Here is a 17,592-nt window from a genome sequence, read left to right as displayed (position 1 = left end):
GAAAGGTGTATGGTTGCACTAATAGGTGACCTTTGTATTACATGTTACTGCAATGTTTTTAATTCCTGGATGAAATTAATATGGACAAAAGATTAACGTTGTATAACATATAACAATTGGAATTATCATAAATTAGATGATTTCTTGAACAGAAATTGTTTGAGGTATCTAATTAAAAATATCTTTCTTTTTCTATGTTTGCTCTGCATTATCTTCCAGTAATCACTGTAAGTATTTGTTGTTTGCAAGCACACACACAGACATTTTAGTACAAGTCAGATGTGTTTAACATGTAGATTTACAGCACAAGCACACACACACACACACACACACACACACAGACACACACACATAGTTGTTGGTGCAGCTATCATTATGAGGACTCTCCATAGACATAATGATTTTTATACTGTACGAACTATAGATTCTATCCCCTAACCCTACCCCTAAACCTAACCCTCACAAAAAACTTTCTGCATTTTTACATTTTCAAAAAAACATAATTTAGTATGTTTTTTAAGCTATTTGAATTATGGGGACACTAGAAATGTCCTCATAAACCACATTTATAGCATAATACCCTTGTAATTACCAGTTTGTAACCTAAAAAAAAGTCCTCGTAAACCACTTAAACCTGTCCACACACACACTCACACAGTTTGACTGAAAGAAGAGATGGTAACTTTAGCTTCAGTGAAATGGCATACGTCAATTTGTGTCAGTGCACGGTCTGTTGATCAGTTATGGTTTGTCAGGGATTGTTTATTGATTTGATTGACATCTGTGTTTTCAGAATGAATATATGAAAGAAAATTTCCTCATCAAGATTGAGACGTGGCACAAGCCTGACATGGGGCAGCAGGATAATGTGAGTGCTAATGACGTGTATGTGTGTATGATGTGGCTGTCAGGGGTGTAGATGCCCCGCCCCCCCCCCACCCCACACACACGCACACACTAATCCACACTAGCAAGTACAACTTTCCCAATATTTATACTATGACTAATGGCATATATAGAATACATTTTACAACATTTCTGGTATTTCAATATTTATACTATGATTAATGACATATGCAGAATTAATTTTACAACATTTTGCAATATTTCTGGTAATTTACGATTCTTCGGGCATCCTTCCACCACCCCTACTCCTCCTTGATTATTAACCTTAACTAACTTTAGTTCAGTAGTCCTGATAGGGGGGAACTTAGAGCATGAGCTGAGCCACATGCTCAAGCACCTCCCCTTTATGGACAGAAAGACAAATTTGGATACTCTTAACAATCTGTTAACCATTTCCACTTCAGGGGCTAGGTGGACATGCGAACTAATGAAATGACTGCGAGTGTTCAGAATTCTTCAAATTTGGCACAATCGCGGAGCAAGGCGAATAAGAACTGCTCAGAGCCCTTTAGCGCAGCACGTAGCATTAATGTAATATGCGTTGCTGCGTAAACTGAGTAGTTGGTGAATAGACATCATGCAGTGGCGCATTTGCACTTAACACTTTTGTTTGTTCATGACTGCTGCTCAAGTTTATAGGGTCAGTGTATGAGTATAAGAATGAGTAAGATCCATATTATTTACATTATTGTTTAATTATATTAATGCTTTGATTTTATTGTATATGTAATAATTAGGGCTGTCAATGGATTTCAGAATAGATTTCTGTATGATTTTGAATTAATAATATGATACGCTGATTAATCGAACTAATCGCAATTAATCACATATATATTTGAGGAGAAAGGCCCTCAAATAAAAATAATTTAATATATAATGATTAAATAATTATAAATAGTTATATTTAAATAATTATAAATATAATACATGTTATAAATATAATTAATTCAGATAATTAAAATGCATTACATTATTGTGGCAGACAAGTGTGATAATACAATACAAAAAGTGGCTTTAGAAGGCAGTATATGATTTATTTCCATATTATTGAACATAAGCCAGTCTTTGGCCTACAGTCCACAGCAATCCATTTTGCAATTAAATTCATTAATCAGTCCGAGATAGATTTGTTATAAGGGCTTTTCTAAGGAGGTGTCAATGTACGCACGCATCAGATGGCTGTTTTTGGAGTGTCTTATTTTGGTTGAGTCCTGTCATAAACACAGCGTGTTTAGGTCGCTGTGTCAAGTTAAACATGGTTTGAAACTTAGAAAAACACATCTCGAGATCCCTGCATTGGGAATTGTGCTTCGTCCAGCTGTGTTTGAACACAAGAAAGCATTCTCATCTTGTGTACAGCTGTGTGTTGGCAATACACCTAGAGTTTCACTTACTGCCCCCTGCTGAAAACAGGTGGTACTTCAAGCTTGGTTGGAATGTTCCTTATTACAGTCCAAGGACATGATTCATTTGCTTAATTTTTAATATAATTAATCACACTGAATTAGCATGTTAAATTGGCAGCTCTAGTAATAATTCATTATGTTAATTAAGTTTGTGTTAATATTTGTTTGTGAATCTGACCATGATAACTTTAAATGATAAATTTCAGTCAGAGGAGAAAATTGTTTACATGTAACAGGATTACATATATAAAATACAAAATATTAGTAACTGTATTCTACTACAGTTACAATTTAAATCATTGGTAATTAGAATACAGTTACATTCAAAAAGTATTTTGATTACTGAAGAGATTACTTTGTATTTTATTGTCATTTGTTTCAATTAATATTTAGTCCTTTCAGATGGAAAACATTTATACATATAAATGATGTGATCCAAAGTGCATTTGAACAGCGGTGAAACACTTTCTTATGATGTGTTACATTCATACGAGCAGACAGAGAAGTACGTTTGAAGTAAGTTTGGAGCAGAAGAAATAAACCTTGTGTAAATTGTCATGTGAAAAATTAACTTTATGCTAAGTTAAAATGAAATTTCTAGCCATTTTACATGCACGTTACCAGGCACGATCATATTGTTTTTTTTTTAATTTTTTTTATCAAGAACATCCATGTTAGATCATAATTCATTTTCTCTTGTTAGACCTTTGATATTATGACAAAAATCTTATTCTTGATAATATTTTTTGTATTGTTTTCTTGTAAAAATATCTAACAATCCTTCAAACAAGATCAATTTGATTTATCTTGTTTTAGAGACAACACTGCATAAGATATTTAGGTTTTTTAGAGAATGTATTTTTAACATGTGTATTTTGTCTCACTGTACTGGCAGAGTTTTTATAGTCAAAACAAGTGAAAAAATCTACCAGTGCTGAAGAAGTAATCCAAAGTATTTCGATTACATTACTGACCTTGTGTAATCTAACGGAATACGTTACAAATTACATTTTACAGCATGTATTCTGTAATCTGTAGTGGATACATTTAAAAAGTAATCCTCCCAACCCTGAATGTAAATATGCCAATATAATTTAGCTATATAAAATAGTGTGTGTATATAGTATATAGTGTATATATATATATATATATATATATATATATATATATATATATATATATATATATACAGTAGTATGTGTAATACAGATCACGTGTTGCAAGGATATGTTAAAGGTGTTAATAGAAATGATTAGTTGTTTTTGTCTGGCTTATGTGGATATATCACAGTAAGGGGCAGGGTGAGGACAGCAGCCAGGCAGGCATTTCAGACGAGCAGGTAAGAATTAAAATTTTCTGATAGGGAAGAATGTTTGATTTGATACACAATATACAAATATTTAAGAGTATGCTATGAAAATTAATTTATCTGGGTGTTATTATGCACAGTGTAATGTATTGTAATGAAATATAATTTTTTGATCATACATAGTTGGAGACTTGCAGTCCTGTTGATATTATTATGGATAGATAGGGCCACTAGGTGACAGTTCAACAGTTAGATCAAGAATTGCACAGACACACCACCTTTATTTTCCTGAGGAGAATAAATCAATAATATTGTATTAAAGTCTAGATAGACAGATAGATAAATACCCCCCCCCCCCAATATTAATGGTTTGCAGTTCAAGCCCCCCAATGTTCGAACCAAATCTACACCCTTGATGGCTATATATGTTGACCTCTTGTGGTTCCTTTTTAACCAAGCACGTTTACATGCACGTTCTTACACAGATTATGCTTAATAAGATGACAACCTGGGTGGTCATTTAAACGCATTAAACAACTTTCCTTTATCGTTGTAAGGTCATAAACGGCGTAAGAATAAACCAATCGACAATGGTAGATTTTTTCCCATTACACCGTTTTTGCATTGCATCTAAGCACCTTAACCGCTGTTCTTACTGGTTTACCCAATGTGCGTATGTGTGGTGCGCATGCCTCTTCACGGTTTGATGTCAAAAGCACAGAATAACGCGATTATTTCAAATGTCATGTAAACGTGGATACTTTTTGGATTTTTTAAATAAGATGATTTTTGAGAGTAATGAGCGTATTGGTGTACATGTACAGTAAACGTGCTGTGTTCATCTCTGCAGGTTCACGGTCTAGATCCAGACACATGGAAAAAGGTGGATGTGGTGTATATAGACATTGCAGACCGGAGTCAGGTGGAGCCAAAGGTGAGGTTCAACAGGCTTCACATGTATCACACCATGTCACCTGCTAGATTTAGACATTTGTTTTTTTTTTAGTTGCCATGAGGACCAGGTACATGTCTAATCAGTGCTCTCTCTCTCTAGGACTATAAACCAGAAGAAGATCCCACAAAGTTTAAGTCTGTAAAGACTGGCAGAGGGCCGCTCGGTCCTGATTGGAAGGTGAGAGACACCCACTATTTTAACTATATAGCCATAGTAAGTGCATGTTTGCTGTATGAGTGTCGAGCTTGAATTATTAGTGGGAATGTATATCTAAATACTTAACAATTTTTGATCTGTGTGTGTAGAAAGAACTACCTAAAAAGAGAGACTGCCCACACATGTGTGCCTACAAACTTGTTACTGTCAAGTTTAAGTGGTGGGGCCTGCAAAACAAAGTGGAGAACTTCATTCAGAAGGTCAGTGTGAAACACCTAGAGCAGTAATTCCCAACCAGGAGAACGCATACCCCAGGAGGTACACGAGCAGGTTCCCGGGGGTTCAGGAAAATAATTTAATTTTGATTTGTTTAACCTATAAAACAAAATGTACAGTATGACTTAAAATAAAAATAATAGGGATTAGGTCTGGCAAAAAAATATAGACTTCCTTATAAAATCCCTAGATCGATCTTTTAATATGCAAAATTGAGCACAGGGATGTAAAAGTTTTTGAGAGATTGAGAGTAAAAGTTTTGTTTTGTTTAATGCATGTTCAAAGATGAGATCCATGCAATCTATTTGTCATTGATAATGTCTCTTTTAATATCCTTTCTGTTCTTTACAGTCAGTTGTAGTAAAAAAAGAAAAAAAAGAAAAAAGAAACATTTAATTTTAATGAAGAAGCTGTGCGACACTCTCGTTAATGTATTATATATATTAAAACATATACACACATATACAGTGTATGTATGTATGTATGTATATATATATATATATATATTAAAACATATACACACATATACAGTGTATGTATGTATGTATGTATATATATATATACATATATATATATATATATAATATATATATACATATACATACACTGTATATGTGTGTATATGTTTTGCTGCCACAGACTGCTTACAAGAAAAACAATGCAAAGATTTGAGTTATTATAATATATATATATATATATATATATATATATATATATATATATATATATATACAGTTATTTTAAGTTGTTTTTGAAGTTGTTTATTATTTTTTTTAATGCATTTATTTATTAAATGCATATACATGTTTTAATAAATGGGGGATTTTTTTTAAAATAATTTAAATACAATTTTTCGTCTCCATTTATGTCACCCCTTTGAAGGTTTTGAAGGGGCTGACTGCACACCACTGTTAAAAAGATTCTGCCAAGTCAAAATGAAGTCAAAATTGGCCATAATTAACTTTCCAAATGAATGTTTTGTGGTCTCATTGTGAATGATTTATTACAAAGAAAATGAAAATTGAAAAATGTTTGCCTTTGTAATCCATCATTAATGTAATGTCTTGCTCCGCCTCTGAAACGACTTTCCTTTTTGGCTGATGTCACCAAGTACTTTTATAGAGTTTAGAGTTTTTAAACACTTTTCATGATCCAGAAGTCCCTCCCTACATTTTTTCTCGTCAAATAACTTGTTTCACTCTGAAATATGTCATATTTCGGAAGAATTCGGACAGTGTTTCATGTTGACTTTACAGTAAATAGGCATATCATGGCATCTTGCAAAACTACACAAAAAAATCCACCTTCCAAAAAGATTTTGGTCCTGATATTTTTCTTCACCGTCTCTCTCTCTCTCTCTCACTAACAGCAAGAGAAGCGTTTGTTCACTAATTTCCACCGGCAGCTTTTCTGCTGGATTGATAAATGGATCGAGTTGAACATGGATGATATCCGCAGAATGGAGGAAGAGACCAGGAGGGAACTGGATGAGGTCGGATACCACCCAGCGGAATTTCTCTTACACACTTTTTGTCTACGGACCCTTTTCACAGTCTGTGATGATGCATTTCTCTCTTATTTAGCAGCGTAAATCTAGCAAGTTTTTTTATATTTTCAATTTTTAGTTATTTAGTGTACATTTTTTTTACATTATTTTTTGTGTTATATTACCCTGGCATGCATTAAAACTGTTAACACAGCTGCAATGACATTTCAAATATAGTTTCTGAGGGAGTGATAGTAAATTTGGCATCTTTTCTCTTCTGACTACCGTAATTCACCACTCTATTATTTCCACTTTTGAAAAGTGGAGGAACGTTAAAGTCTTTTATTTTTTTAATACAATTTAATTTAATTTAATTTAATTTTTGCTGTTGGAGCAAATGAAAAATCAAATATAATATTTGCTGTGGCCAATGTAACTTTTTTTTAAAGTTTACCCCACTGCAACCTCCACGTTCCTAACCTGGAAATGTGAAAAGGGTTCATTTAAAATCTTTTCTTATCTCTGTTGATTATTTTCTTGTTTATTTTTAATACCTATATGTTTATTAAATGAGACATATACTAAATTGATTTAGGTTCAGTACATAGCCTTCTGTATTTTATACAATATTTACTCTTAAATATTGCAAATTTTATTTATTCAATTCACTAAAATATGTGAAAACAGTAATTGTTTATTATCCACTGATTTTGTTTGCCAAGGATTTGCCACAAGGGGAAAATTACACATACAGGTGCATCTCAATAAATTAGAATGTCGTGGAAAAGTTCATTTATTTCAGTAATTCAACTCAAATTGTGAAACTCGTGTATTAAATAAATTCAGTGCACACAGACTGAAGTAGTTTAAGTCTTTGGTTCTTTTAATTGTGATGATTTTGGCTCACATTTAACAAATACCCACCAATTCACTATCGCAGAAAATTAGAATACATCATAAGACCAATAAAAAAAACATTTTTAGTGAATTGTTGGCCTTCTGGAAAGTATGTTCATTTACTGTATATGTACTCAATACTTGGTAGGGGCTCCTTTTGCTTTAATTACTGCCTCAATTTGGCGTGGCATGGAGGTGATCAGTTTGTGGCACTGCTGAGGTGGTATGGAAGCCCAGGTTTCTTTGACAGTGGCCTTCAGCTCATCTGCATTTCTTGGTCTCTTGTTTCTCATTTTCCTCTTGACAATACCCCATAGATTCTCTATGCGGTTCAGGTCTGGTGAGATTGCTGGCCAGTCAAGCACACCAACACCATGGTCATTTAACCAACTTTTGGTGCTTTTGGCAGTGTGGGCAGGTGCCAAATCCTGCTGGAAAATTAAATCAGCATCTTTAAAAAGCTGGTCAGCAGAAGGAAGCATGAAGTGCTCCAAAATTTCTTGGTAAACGGGTGCAGTGACTTTGGTTTTCAAAAAACACAATGGACCAACACCAGCAGATGACATTGCACCCCAAATCATCACAGACTGTGGAAACTTAACACTGGACTTCAAGCAACTTGGGCTATGAGCTTCTCCACCCTTCCTCCAGACTCTAGGACCTTGGTTTCCAAATGAAATACAAAACTTGCTCTCATCTGAAAAGAGGACTTTGGACCACTGGGCAACAGTCCAGTTCTTCTCCTTAGCCCAGGTAAGACGCCTCTGACATTGTCTGTGGTTCAGGAGTGGCTTAACAAGAGGAATACGACAACTGTAGCCAAATTCCTTGACACGTCTGTGTGTGGTGGCTCTTGATGCCTTGACCCCAGCCTCAGTCCATTCCTTATGAAGTTCACCCAAATTCTTGAATCGATTTTGCTTGACAATCATAAGGCTGCGGTTCTCTCGGTTGGTTGTGCATCTTTTTCTTCCACACTTTTTCCTTCCACTCAACTTTCTGTTAACATGCTTGGATACAGCACTCTGTGAACAGCCAGCTTCTTTGGCAATGAATGTTTGTGGCTTACCCTCCTTGTGAAGGGTGTCAATGATTGTCTTCTGGACAACTGTCAGATCAGCAGTCTTCCCCATGATTGTGTAGCCTAGTGAACCAAACTGAGAGACCATTTTGAAGGCTCAGGAAACCTTTGCAGGTGTTTTGAGTTGATTAGCTGATTGGCATGTCACCATATTCTAATTTGTTGAGATAGTGAATTGGTGGGTTTTTGTTAAATGTGAGCCAAAATCATCACAATTAAAAGAACCAAAGACTTAAACTACTTCAGTCTGTGTGCATTGAATTTATTTAATACACGAGTTTCACAATTTGAGTTGAATTACTGAAATAAATGAACTTTTCCACGACATTCTAATTTATTGAGATGCACCTGTAAGTTAATCGAACAAGTAGGCACCGCTATCGCTCAACGCCGATAATTTAAAAAGTAAAAAATCGTCAAATTACATAATCTGAATGGCCGATATATAGTGTAGGTCGATTGCTAGTTTTGATATGCTACTGATGAGTTTTTAGCCAATTACCTAACAGTTAAACTGTGCTGAGATATTTTTGTAGGAGCATTTTGACAGAAGAGAACAGATATATTTGAACTGAGCTGATGTGATAATTAGTTGTTGTTTTTTTTCCTGTTGTTTTGAGAGTGTGACGGGTACTGTATGTCACCTTCTGCTTCTATATTCCCACCGCACAAAGACAATTACGGGTAATGAGGCAGATGAATAATTGAATGTAGCTCATAATGAGGTCCAGTCGTTGCGAACAAAAGGGGCAGCAGAGCGGAGCAGGTCACAGCTGCCCAGGGAATGAGTGACGTCACATGTGGGCAGCTTTCCGAGTTTCACAGACTTTTCACTTTCAGGAACACCTTAGGGCAACTCCTTCCTGTATCACATTTTAAGCCCCTCCCCATAATGTCTCTGTGTGTGCATGCACAAATGGCACTTTTATTTTTCAAATTTCACATATGTTTTATGGTATTTAAAAATGATTTATGAAGTTACATTGATATATACATTTATTTTTAAAGAGAGTACTCGTCTCATCCTCTCTTTTTTTCCCTGTATTTCAGTTTTTCATAGCTTGAACATCTGTAGCTCAGGTAATAATTTAGTTTCTTGTTGTGTCTTTCTCTTTTCTTGTTTATTGCTCTCTTTCTCTGCCTTTCTGTTTCTTGGTCTCTTAGATGAGAGTGAAAGATCCAGTAAAAGGCATGGTGGCTCTTGAAGACTGAAGCTGCTGTTCCTGGATGCTGCCGTTCAGAATGGTAATTCACAATCTTTGGCGCCACCTAATGTCATAAATCTAAAACAGCAAGTGAAATCCTCCTAAATAACTTGATATTTCAAATATGAACTAAATAAATACTGTGTTTTCTTCATCACTTTCTCTCTCTCCCTCACTTTATTTCCACTCCAACTCTCTTGCTCAGACCAGACCTGAACAACTGGGGACCAGCAGCATCACTACCCTCAATCAAAGCAAAACTACATGTCTTTTTAAACATAATCAACGTCCATCATCCAGCCCTTTGTGTGGCCTGTCCATCCTGAGCATTCTTTGTATCCTCCTTTTACTCTGACAATGGAGCACATTGACTAAATAAAATATTATTTAAGAGTTACGGCCAGTTTATGAAGTCTACTTACAACAACGATCGGCTGTAGCAACTTAACAGATCATTTATGATGTCAGATTACTATCTTCAAGCCTGTGTTTTAAGATGAGTTCAATGTTAAGCAGATGCTATTTGTGTGTATATATATATATATTCAGAATATCGATTGGCAGTCGAGTTCTTGTGACAGGTGTACAAACAGGGTTTTTAAAGGGATAGTTCACCCAAAAATGAAAATTCTCTCATCGATTACTCACCCTCATATCATCCCAAACGTGTATTACTTTGTTTCTTCCGCTAAACACCAACAAAGATTTTTAGAAAAATATCTCAGCTCGGTAGGTTCATAGAATGCAAGTGAATGGTGGCCAGAACTTTGAAGCTCCAAAAATCACCTAAAGGCAGAATAAAAGTAATCCATTTGACTCCAGTGGTTAAATCCATGTCTTCAGAAGTGATATGATAGGTGTGGGTGAGAAACAGATCATTATTTAAGTCCTTTTTTTTCCCTATAATCTCCACTTTCACATTCTCCTTTTGATTTTGGCGATTCACATTCTTCATTCATATCGCCACCTACTGGGCATGGAGGAGAATTTATAGTAAAAAACTGATTTAAATATTGATCTGTATCTCACCTACACCTATCATTTCACTTCTGAAGATATGGATTTAAAGGTGCTGTAAGCGATTTTAGCATTCTGAAGCTTTCACGTGACTGAGTCGTTGAATTAGCTACACCCCCTCATTTAAAAACCTGCACTCCAAAGATAATTTTGAGACAAAAACTGAGCAAAACAGCAGCATTGTTTGTTTCTGTGGCTGTCAAATTCAACAGTGGCACAATAGCATCTTGCGGTCCACGGACACATTTTTGTTTGCTGTTTACAAAGTCTACAGCTGTCACAAAGACTGGTGAGATATCTCAGGACAATTATTTCATTAATATCTTTAAGGGAGTTTTTCTTTATATATATATATATATATATATATATATATATATATATATATATATATATATATACATATATATATACATACATACATATAATTTTCCATGAAAACATCGCTTACAGCACTTTTAACCACTGAAGTTGTGTTGCTACTTTTATGCTGCCTTTATGTGCTTTTTAGATCTTCAAAGTTCTGGCCACCATTCACTTGTATTGTATGAACCTACCGAGCTGAGATATTTTTCTAAAAATCTTTGTTGGTGTTCAGCAGAAGAAAAAAGTAATACACATTTGGGATGTCATGAGGGTGAGTAAACGATGAGAGAATTTTTATTTTTGGGTGAACTATCCCTTTAAATGAATGTTATTCAATGTCTTTTTTGCGGACCAAGATGTTTCTCCATATGTGTTTTGTTTTAATCTTGTAGTGATTTGTTTTTGTTGCTATATGACTAACTTTACCCTCTTTATAACCTATATTTACCAAAAGTTACCCCTTTAAGTGTGTTTATGAATCTTTATAGTATAGTACTGTACAATCCTATCTCTTCATCCTGACCCCTGACTTACTGTAACATGCATTTTGGGTGTTTATAGTGACTAGCTGCTTGATCACGTTAAATCAAGTTAAAGAATGCATTAGCAGTTCATAACTGAACACAGAACAGTTCATTGTGGCCAGCTCAAATCTGCTACATTTTACAGTATCATACACGTCTTTGAAATAAGCTGAAGTTGAAATACTTAATTGCTTGTTTGTTAATTGATCAGTTATTTATGCACAAATATTAAAGGGGTAATTCATCCAAAAATGAAATTCTGTCATCATTTACTCACTCTCATGTTGTTCCAAACCTTTATGACTTTCTTTATTTCGTGGAACACAAAAGAAGATGTTAGGCACAATGTTACCCTCAGTCACCATTCACTTTCATATGTATGGAAAAAGATACAGTGATATTGAATATTGACTGAGGCTGATTGAAGCTTAACATTTTGCCTTTTTTTATTTATTTTTTTATTTGGCATGCCCAATTCCCAATGTGCTTTTAAGTCCTTGTGGTCATGTAGTGATTCACCTCAATCTGGGTGGCGGAGGATGAATCCCAGCTGCCTCTGCGACCATCAACCTGCGCATCTTATCACATGGCTTGTTGAGTGCGTTGCCACAGAGACATAGTGCATGTGGAGGCTTCACACATCCACCGCAGCATCCATGCTCAACTCACCACACGCCCCACCGAGAACGAACCCCATGTGACTCTACCCTCCCTAGCAACCAGGCCAATTTGGTTGCTTAGGAGACCTGGCTGGAGTCACTCAGCATGCCCTGGGATTTGAACTAGCAAACTAGCGAACTCCAGGGGTGGTAGCCAGCATCTTTATCACTGAGCTACCCAGGCCCCAACATTTTGCCTTTTGAGTTCCATGTGAGAAAGAAAGTCAAACATTTTTGGAACAACATGAGGGTGTGCAAATAATTACAGAATTGTCATTTATTTGGGTGAACTCTCCCTTTAAGATGTAGATTTTTTTTGCCTCCTATTTCTTCTACTATGATTTTCCCTGTGTGTGATAAATTGCTTTAGTCAAAGTGTTGTATTAAAGGACAGCTTCCTCTTCTCTTTCTGATTGGTTTAGCTCAGAGATCAGGCTTCACCCTCTGGCCCACACACATTTAGAGGAGCTCAAAGACACAAAACTTTGTAGTCTTGACATCTTTCAGAAAAGGTTTACTATATTTTTCTTCTATTTTTTGTGGGCGCTGCAGCTGTGGTGCTCAGTTATGTGTTATGTTATGTGCATATTACCCAGTCCTCTCCTCTCTCACCTCCTTTCCATTGAAGAATTCATTATATTACTTCCCCTTGTATAACTTATAACGAGGATAAAGAGACATTTATCCAGATATTAGCAATAATACCTCCATTCCTCCTTGTACCAACCTCTTCAAATACAATACATTGTGAGATAGTGAATTTAGAAGTATAGTATCCCTACCCTCTCAGAATGTTGCAGCATTTGGAATTTAATACAAATTAATAGAACAAGTATTGAATCAATTGTAGGAACATGAAATGGGTTGAGTATGGGTCTTAAAAAGTGTCTTTTCTCAGTAACGTGATGTGTGTATGGATATGCATGCATGTTTGAAGTTCTCAGTGTTTCTTTCATTTGTGTGAGGGACATCCGACATGTAACATAACTAAAATGGAGGTTTACACCACTGCGTTCCTTTCCACCAATGCTCAGGACCCGCAGTAAATTCATCACACCTAAATTTATACAATGTGGGTCCTTCTCTTGGCCCAAAAAGAAGGCTATACCATATAGAGGATCTTAGTAGGTTTAACACAAGGTTAAATTGATTTCTTAGGAACTGAACACAGGTTGTTTTATGATATAGGAAAGATATGCGTAACTCCAGCAGTATTAAAACAAATCTCATTCCTGAATCTCATTGCCATCGTAACACAGCAATCAGCAATACTATGGAACTGCGTTTGTCCTGAGTCTAATCAAGGTGATGTATGGATGTATGTATTGATTTGTATATAGTATATAAATAAATGTAGATGAACACATAAATATATAAATATATAACTATATACATATAGTCTTCAGACTATCCTGCCAGGCTATCAGCACACAGAGTCTCCAAACCACAATAATTCCATCTAGCGTTTTAGTAATGGCTGGATGTTGTCTGTGGGTGCGGATACTGTTTCTTACCTGCTTATGGTTCATTAGATGAATTTGAACTGGAATTTACATGATGTTAAACTATTAATTATTAAAACCCTCAGATAATCTCCTACCATCACTGTTGCTGGCTCCACCCCTTCCCTGGCCATGGCCCTTTTTGGCAGGATGTGTCTAAATATGATTTCATCCATTGATTGTTGTTGTATTTTTTCCTGTGAGCCGTAGATGTCTGTCACTTTTAAATTCCTTTCAAAGTTCCTTTAAATTCCTTACACTGTGAATGAAGCCACGTTTGTGATCTTTCAGGTTAAGAAACGCCTTTTTGAGGCTGTAGAAGTGAAACTAAGAACAAGATTGTGTTTGAGTGACAGGTGGCTTATAAAAAGGTACTATCCACATGAACTGATCATTTACAGTTTGTATTGACATTATATGAGGCAGATCACGGTAAACAGGACTTTCTGATACATCTGTTGTTAGATTTCACAATTTCTTGTCAAACTTGAACCCAATGATTCCATTCCAAATATATATATAAAAAAACTGTTTTATCAATTTAGGATTTCTCTCACCCCACCCTCCATCATGTCATCTGTTTGATTTTTTTACTGTGAATTTGTGCCTTTTGTCATCTTATCTTCCAATAAAACTACATTGGAGATGTGAAAAAAAAAAAAAAACTTTTAAAGAGTAGTGTTTTACTGTTTTGCATTTCTTGACCTTTTTAAAACACTTCTTGATTAAAGGTGCACTCAATCATTTTTTGAATATGTCATCTTAGACTTACACTGACCCCAAGCGGCCTGGATGCAGCATTATTCAAGTCAAGTCAATTGAAGTATTTTTTATTTGTATACTGCATTTCACAACACACATTGTTTATTCAAAGCACCTTTACAGGAAATTATGCTGTAACAGAAAATTATGTTGTAATGTCTTAAAATCTTCATTGAGCAATTTATAAGAAAAAATTATTGAAAATCATGCTTTAAAAATGATTTGTCTTTAGCCCCCCATTGAGCAAGCCAAACCAGGCTCAGCTGGTGGAGCCAGTTCCCCTCTGGCGTTACAGCATGAATATAATACAAATATTAGTAAACTTTGTGTAATAAAAGTCATGTATTATTTGAGTAAACTGAGTAGATATTCATAGGTAATGTTTAAAATGAAAGGTTATTGATTGAACTGTAAGATTATGATTAAGTGTTTTTGAAGCCCATTCCAAATTGACTGTGGAAGTGCACGTAAATGCGGTGCCCTTTTTTATTTGGCTGATGAAGGCTATAGTTGACATTAATTTGTTGTTTACTTATTACACTTTAATAGAGTGTAGTCCATCATATGATCAAGATGATGCAAGCAGAGGTCATTGAGGTGCATTGTAGTCCAGCTGGAAGCTTGTGGCAGTTCATTTCCGGTAAAGTCAATCCTAAATGTGAGGTGCAGGCAGTGGCCAGTGAAGTATTAAGCCTGATCTCATGAAAAATACATGACTGTGACAGCATTTTTGCAAAATGAAGTTACGTGCTTCATTACACGTTTCGCTGCAGTTTCCCAGTAAAATGTCCAGCGAGGGGCGCCAAAATCGATTGAAACTGTTTCTAAATCAGACAAGGTTTTTAAGGTGAATGTTAGAAGAAGGTTTTAATGAGTAAAACGTACCTCCCTAACCTAAAACCAAAAGTCTCCTAAAAGCAAATGAGAGGTAAACAAAACAAAGCTTATCACTTTGGGAAAAAGTTTATAAATGTAGGTGATCTGTAATACAAGCATAAAGTATTCTCATTTTTCAAATGATGCATTAGAGTAAAAGTGTTTTGATATAACAACATAGTGTGTGAGTGGAAAAAATAAGTGTGTATAAAGTCATAATCAGTTATTATACTCTTGATTTGTGTGAACGTGAATAAAACACACTGTTGTTGTAGTGCCTCTAGTGTTAATTTCACCAATAAAATGCAGTGAAATGTAGAACGAGGCACATAAAACTCATTTTGCAAAAATGTAACGTTCATTCTATGAGACAAGGTTGGAAGTATCCCTTGTTGTACAGTTGGAGCTGGCAGCAGTTCATTCTCTGTGAAGTCCATCATAGTAGACTGAAGTGGCGTCTGGTTGTCACAGGCTGCAGTTAGTAGTCATAACTCAGAGACACAGCGGTGACAGATGAACATCGGGCTGGACCAGAGCTCGATCTGGCAGGCTCTGGTAACTTCGGGATATGTATCCTGAGGATGAAACAGATAAACAAAGTTATAGAATATGAGAAGTGTTTCTGGTTCCGGCAGACCTGACTAATGCAGCATAACTATGAAGTAAGGAATAATTGACTCTGGACTGTTGAATTGTTTAAAAATAATGCATGACATTTTTAAACAATTCAACGGTCCGGAGTCAATTATTCCACGGTTACCACATCATTCAGGGTTTTCTCTCAAGACATTTTCTGGTTTTTGTCCCTAAAACACTCTTACGAGAGGAACTACTTTCTTTTGCCTTGCTTTAATACAGTCCAAGCCTTCGTTGCTAATTCGTAAACGTCACATTAGAACTAGCAACGGAGGATAGTGAAGCTTGCACTGTTTTACTGAAGGACTTACTGGGTAATGAGTTTCGAACTAGCGAACTACCAAACTAGCGAACTCCAGGGGTGGTAGCCCGCATATTTTACCACTGAGCTACCTAGGTCCCTTGCATGAGGGCTCTTTTTAACCGAAATTGAAATAAATGTAGGATATTTAAGACATTGTTTTGATGTTCTTAACCGATTTACTTTCACCAATGTCTTTGTTTTAATTGGTTATTTTGTTGTGGTAGCCTGTAGGGCTCTTTGAAATAACTGAAATAATTTGGCGAAGTGATTTGGAACCGTTATGTGGTCAAGACCTGGAACTACTTTATAGCCGTGTGTTTACTTAAAAAATAATTGCACACCTTAGAACGTCCGTGAACCAATCAGAATCAAGCATTCAACAGACCCATGGTATAATTGAGGGATAAATTGGGTGTATGGTTGGTGAGTCTTTAGTCTAGTACTAAACTTAAAATTAATCCATATGACTCCAATGGTTTAATCAATGTCTTCTGAAGTGATCAAGTTTGTTTTGGGTGAGAACAGACCAAAATATAACTTATTTTTCACTGTACATCTTGTCATTTCAGTCTCTAGGCAAGATCATGATTTCAAGCTCGATTGCACTTCCTAGTGCTTGATGCATGTGCAAGGTGCTAGATGGGGCTATTGAAAGTGTAATCAAGCTTGAAATCATGATCGCCAAGGAGACTGCTGTCAAGATGTAGAGTAAAAATGGAGTTACATTTTGTTCTCACTACTGATCTGGAATGATTTCACTGTGACGCCAGCTGACCAGATTAAGTACGGGACAAATCACGCCCTGTATTGATTCGATACAGGACGCATTATTTTATCTTTAAATACGGGACGATCCCGTATTTTACGGCATGGGTGGCAACCTCCACCATAAAGAAACCTCTTTTACACACATTCACCCATATCTTCAGCTAATTTACCTAAACCGTAGTTACCTAAACCTTTCAGTGACCCCACTAATGACACACCCACCAACACATTCACACATGTACAATAAGCACAAACCAAACACCCAGTTGAGCTGATGTGAAGAGGTTGTAGATTGGGAAAGCAGAAGCAGGGGGTCAGTAATAACCCTCCCCTCAGCGAAACCTTAAGCCTTATTTGGATTTGAACATACGAAGGCAGATTAAACTAAACCCTGCTTATGAGGCCATCAGAAAGGGGGATGTATTTGATTCAAACATTTTGGGTTGAATTTGAAAAATAATAGTTTACATATGTGATGTGTAATTATTACATGTTGACTTAATT

At 35.8% G+C, this 17,592-nt stretch overlaps 1 protein-coding gene across 1 annotated transcript in view; it reads left to right on the top strand.

Annotated features, from left to right (window-relative positions):
• The window catches only part of LOC127433599 (phosphatidylinositol transfer protein alpha isoform), a 44,134-nt gene extending 33,845 nt beyond the window's left edge, over positions 1-10,289 (top strand). The window contains exons 5-12 of the mRNA XM_051685628.1: positions 220-227; positions 794-868; positions 4,472-4,555; positions 4,676-4,753; positions 4,882-4,992; positions 6,378-6,500; positions 9,637-9,717; positions 9,883-10,289. Coding sequence (XP_051541588.1) covers positions 220-227; positions 794-868; positions 4,472-4,555; positions 4,676-4,753; positions 4,882-4,992; positions 6,378-6,500; positions 9,637-9,684 — 527 coding nt within the window. The 3' untranslated portion in view covers positions 9,685-9,717; positions 9,883-10,289. The remainder of the gene's footprint in view (positions 1-219; positions 228-793; positions 869-4,471; positions 4,556-4,675; positions 4,754-4,881; positions 4,993-6,377; positions 6,501-9,636; positions 9,718-9,882) is intronic.
• The last annotated feature ends 7,303 nt before the right edge of the window (positions 10,290-17,592 follow it).

This window comes from Myxocyprinus asiaticus, chromosome 43, assembly GCF_019703515.2.
Source record: "Myxocyprinus asiaticus isolate MX2 ecotype Aquarium Trade chromosome 43, UBuf_Myxa_2, whole genome shotgun sequence".
NCBI lineage: Eukaryota > Metazoa > Chordata > Actinopteri > Cypriniformes > Catostomidae > Myxocyprinus > Myxocyprinus asiaticus.
This window is presented reverse-complemented; position numbering and strand designations above follow the sequence as displayed.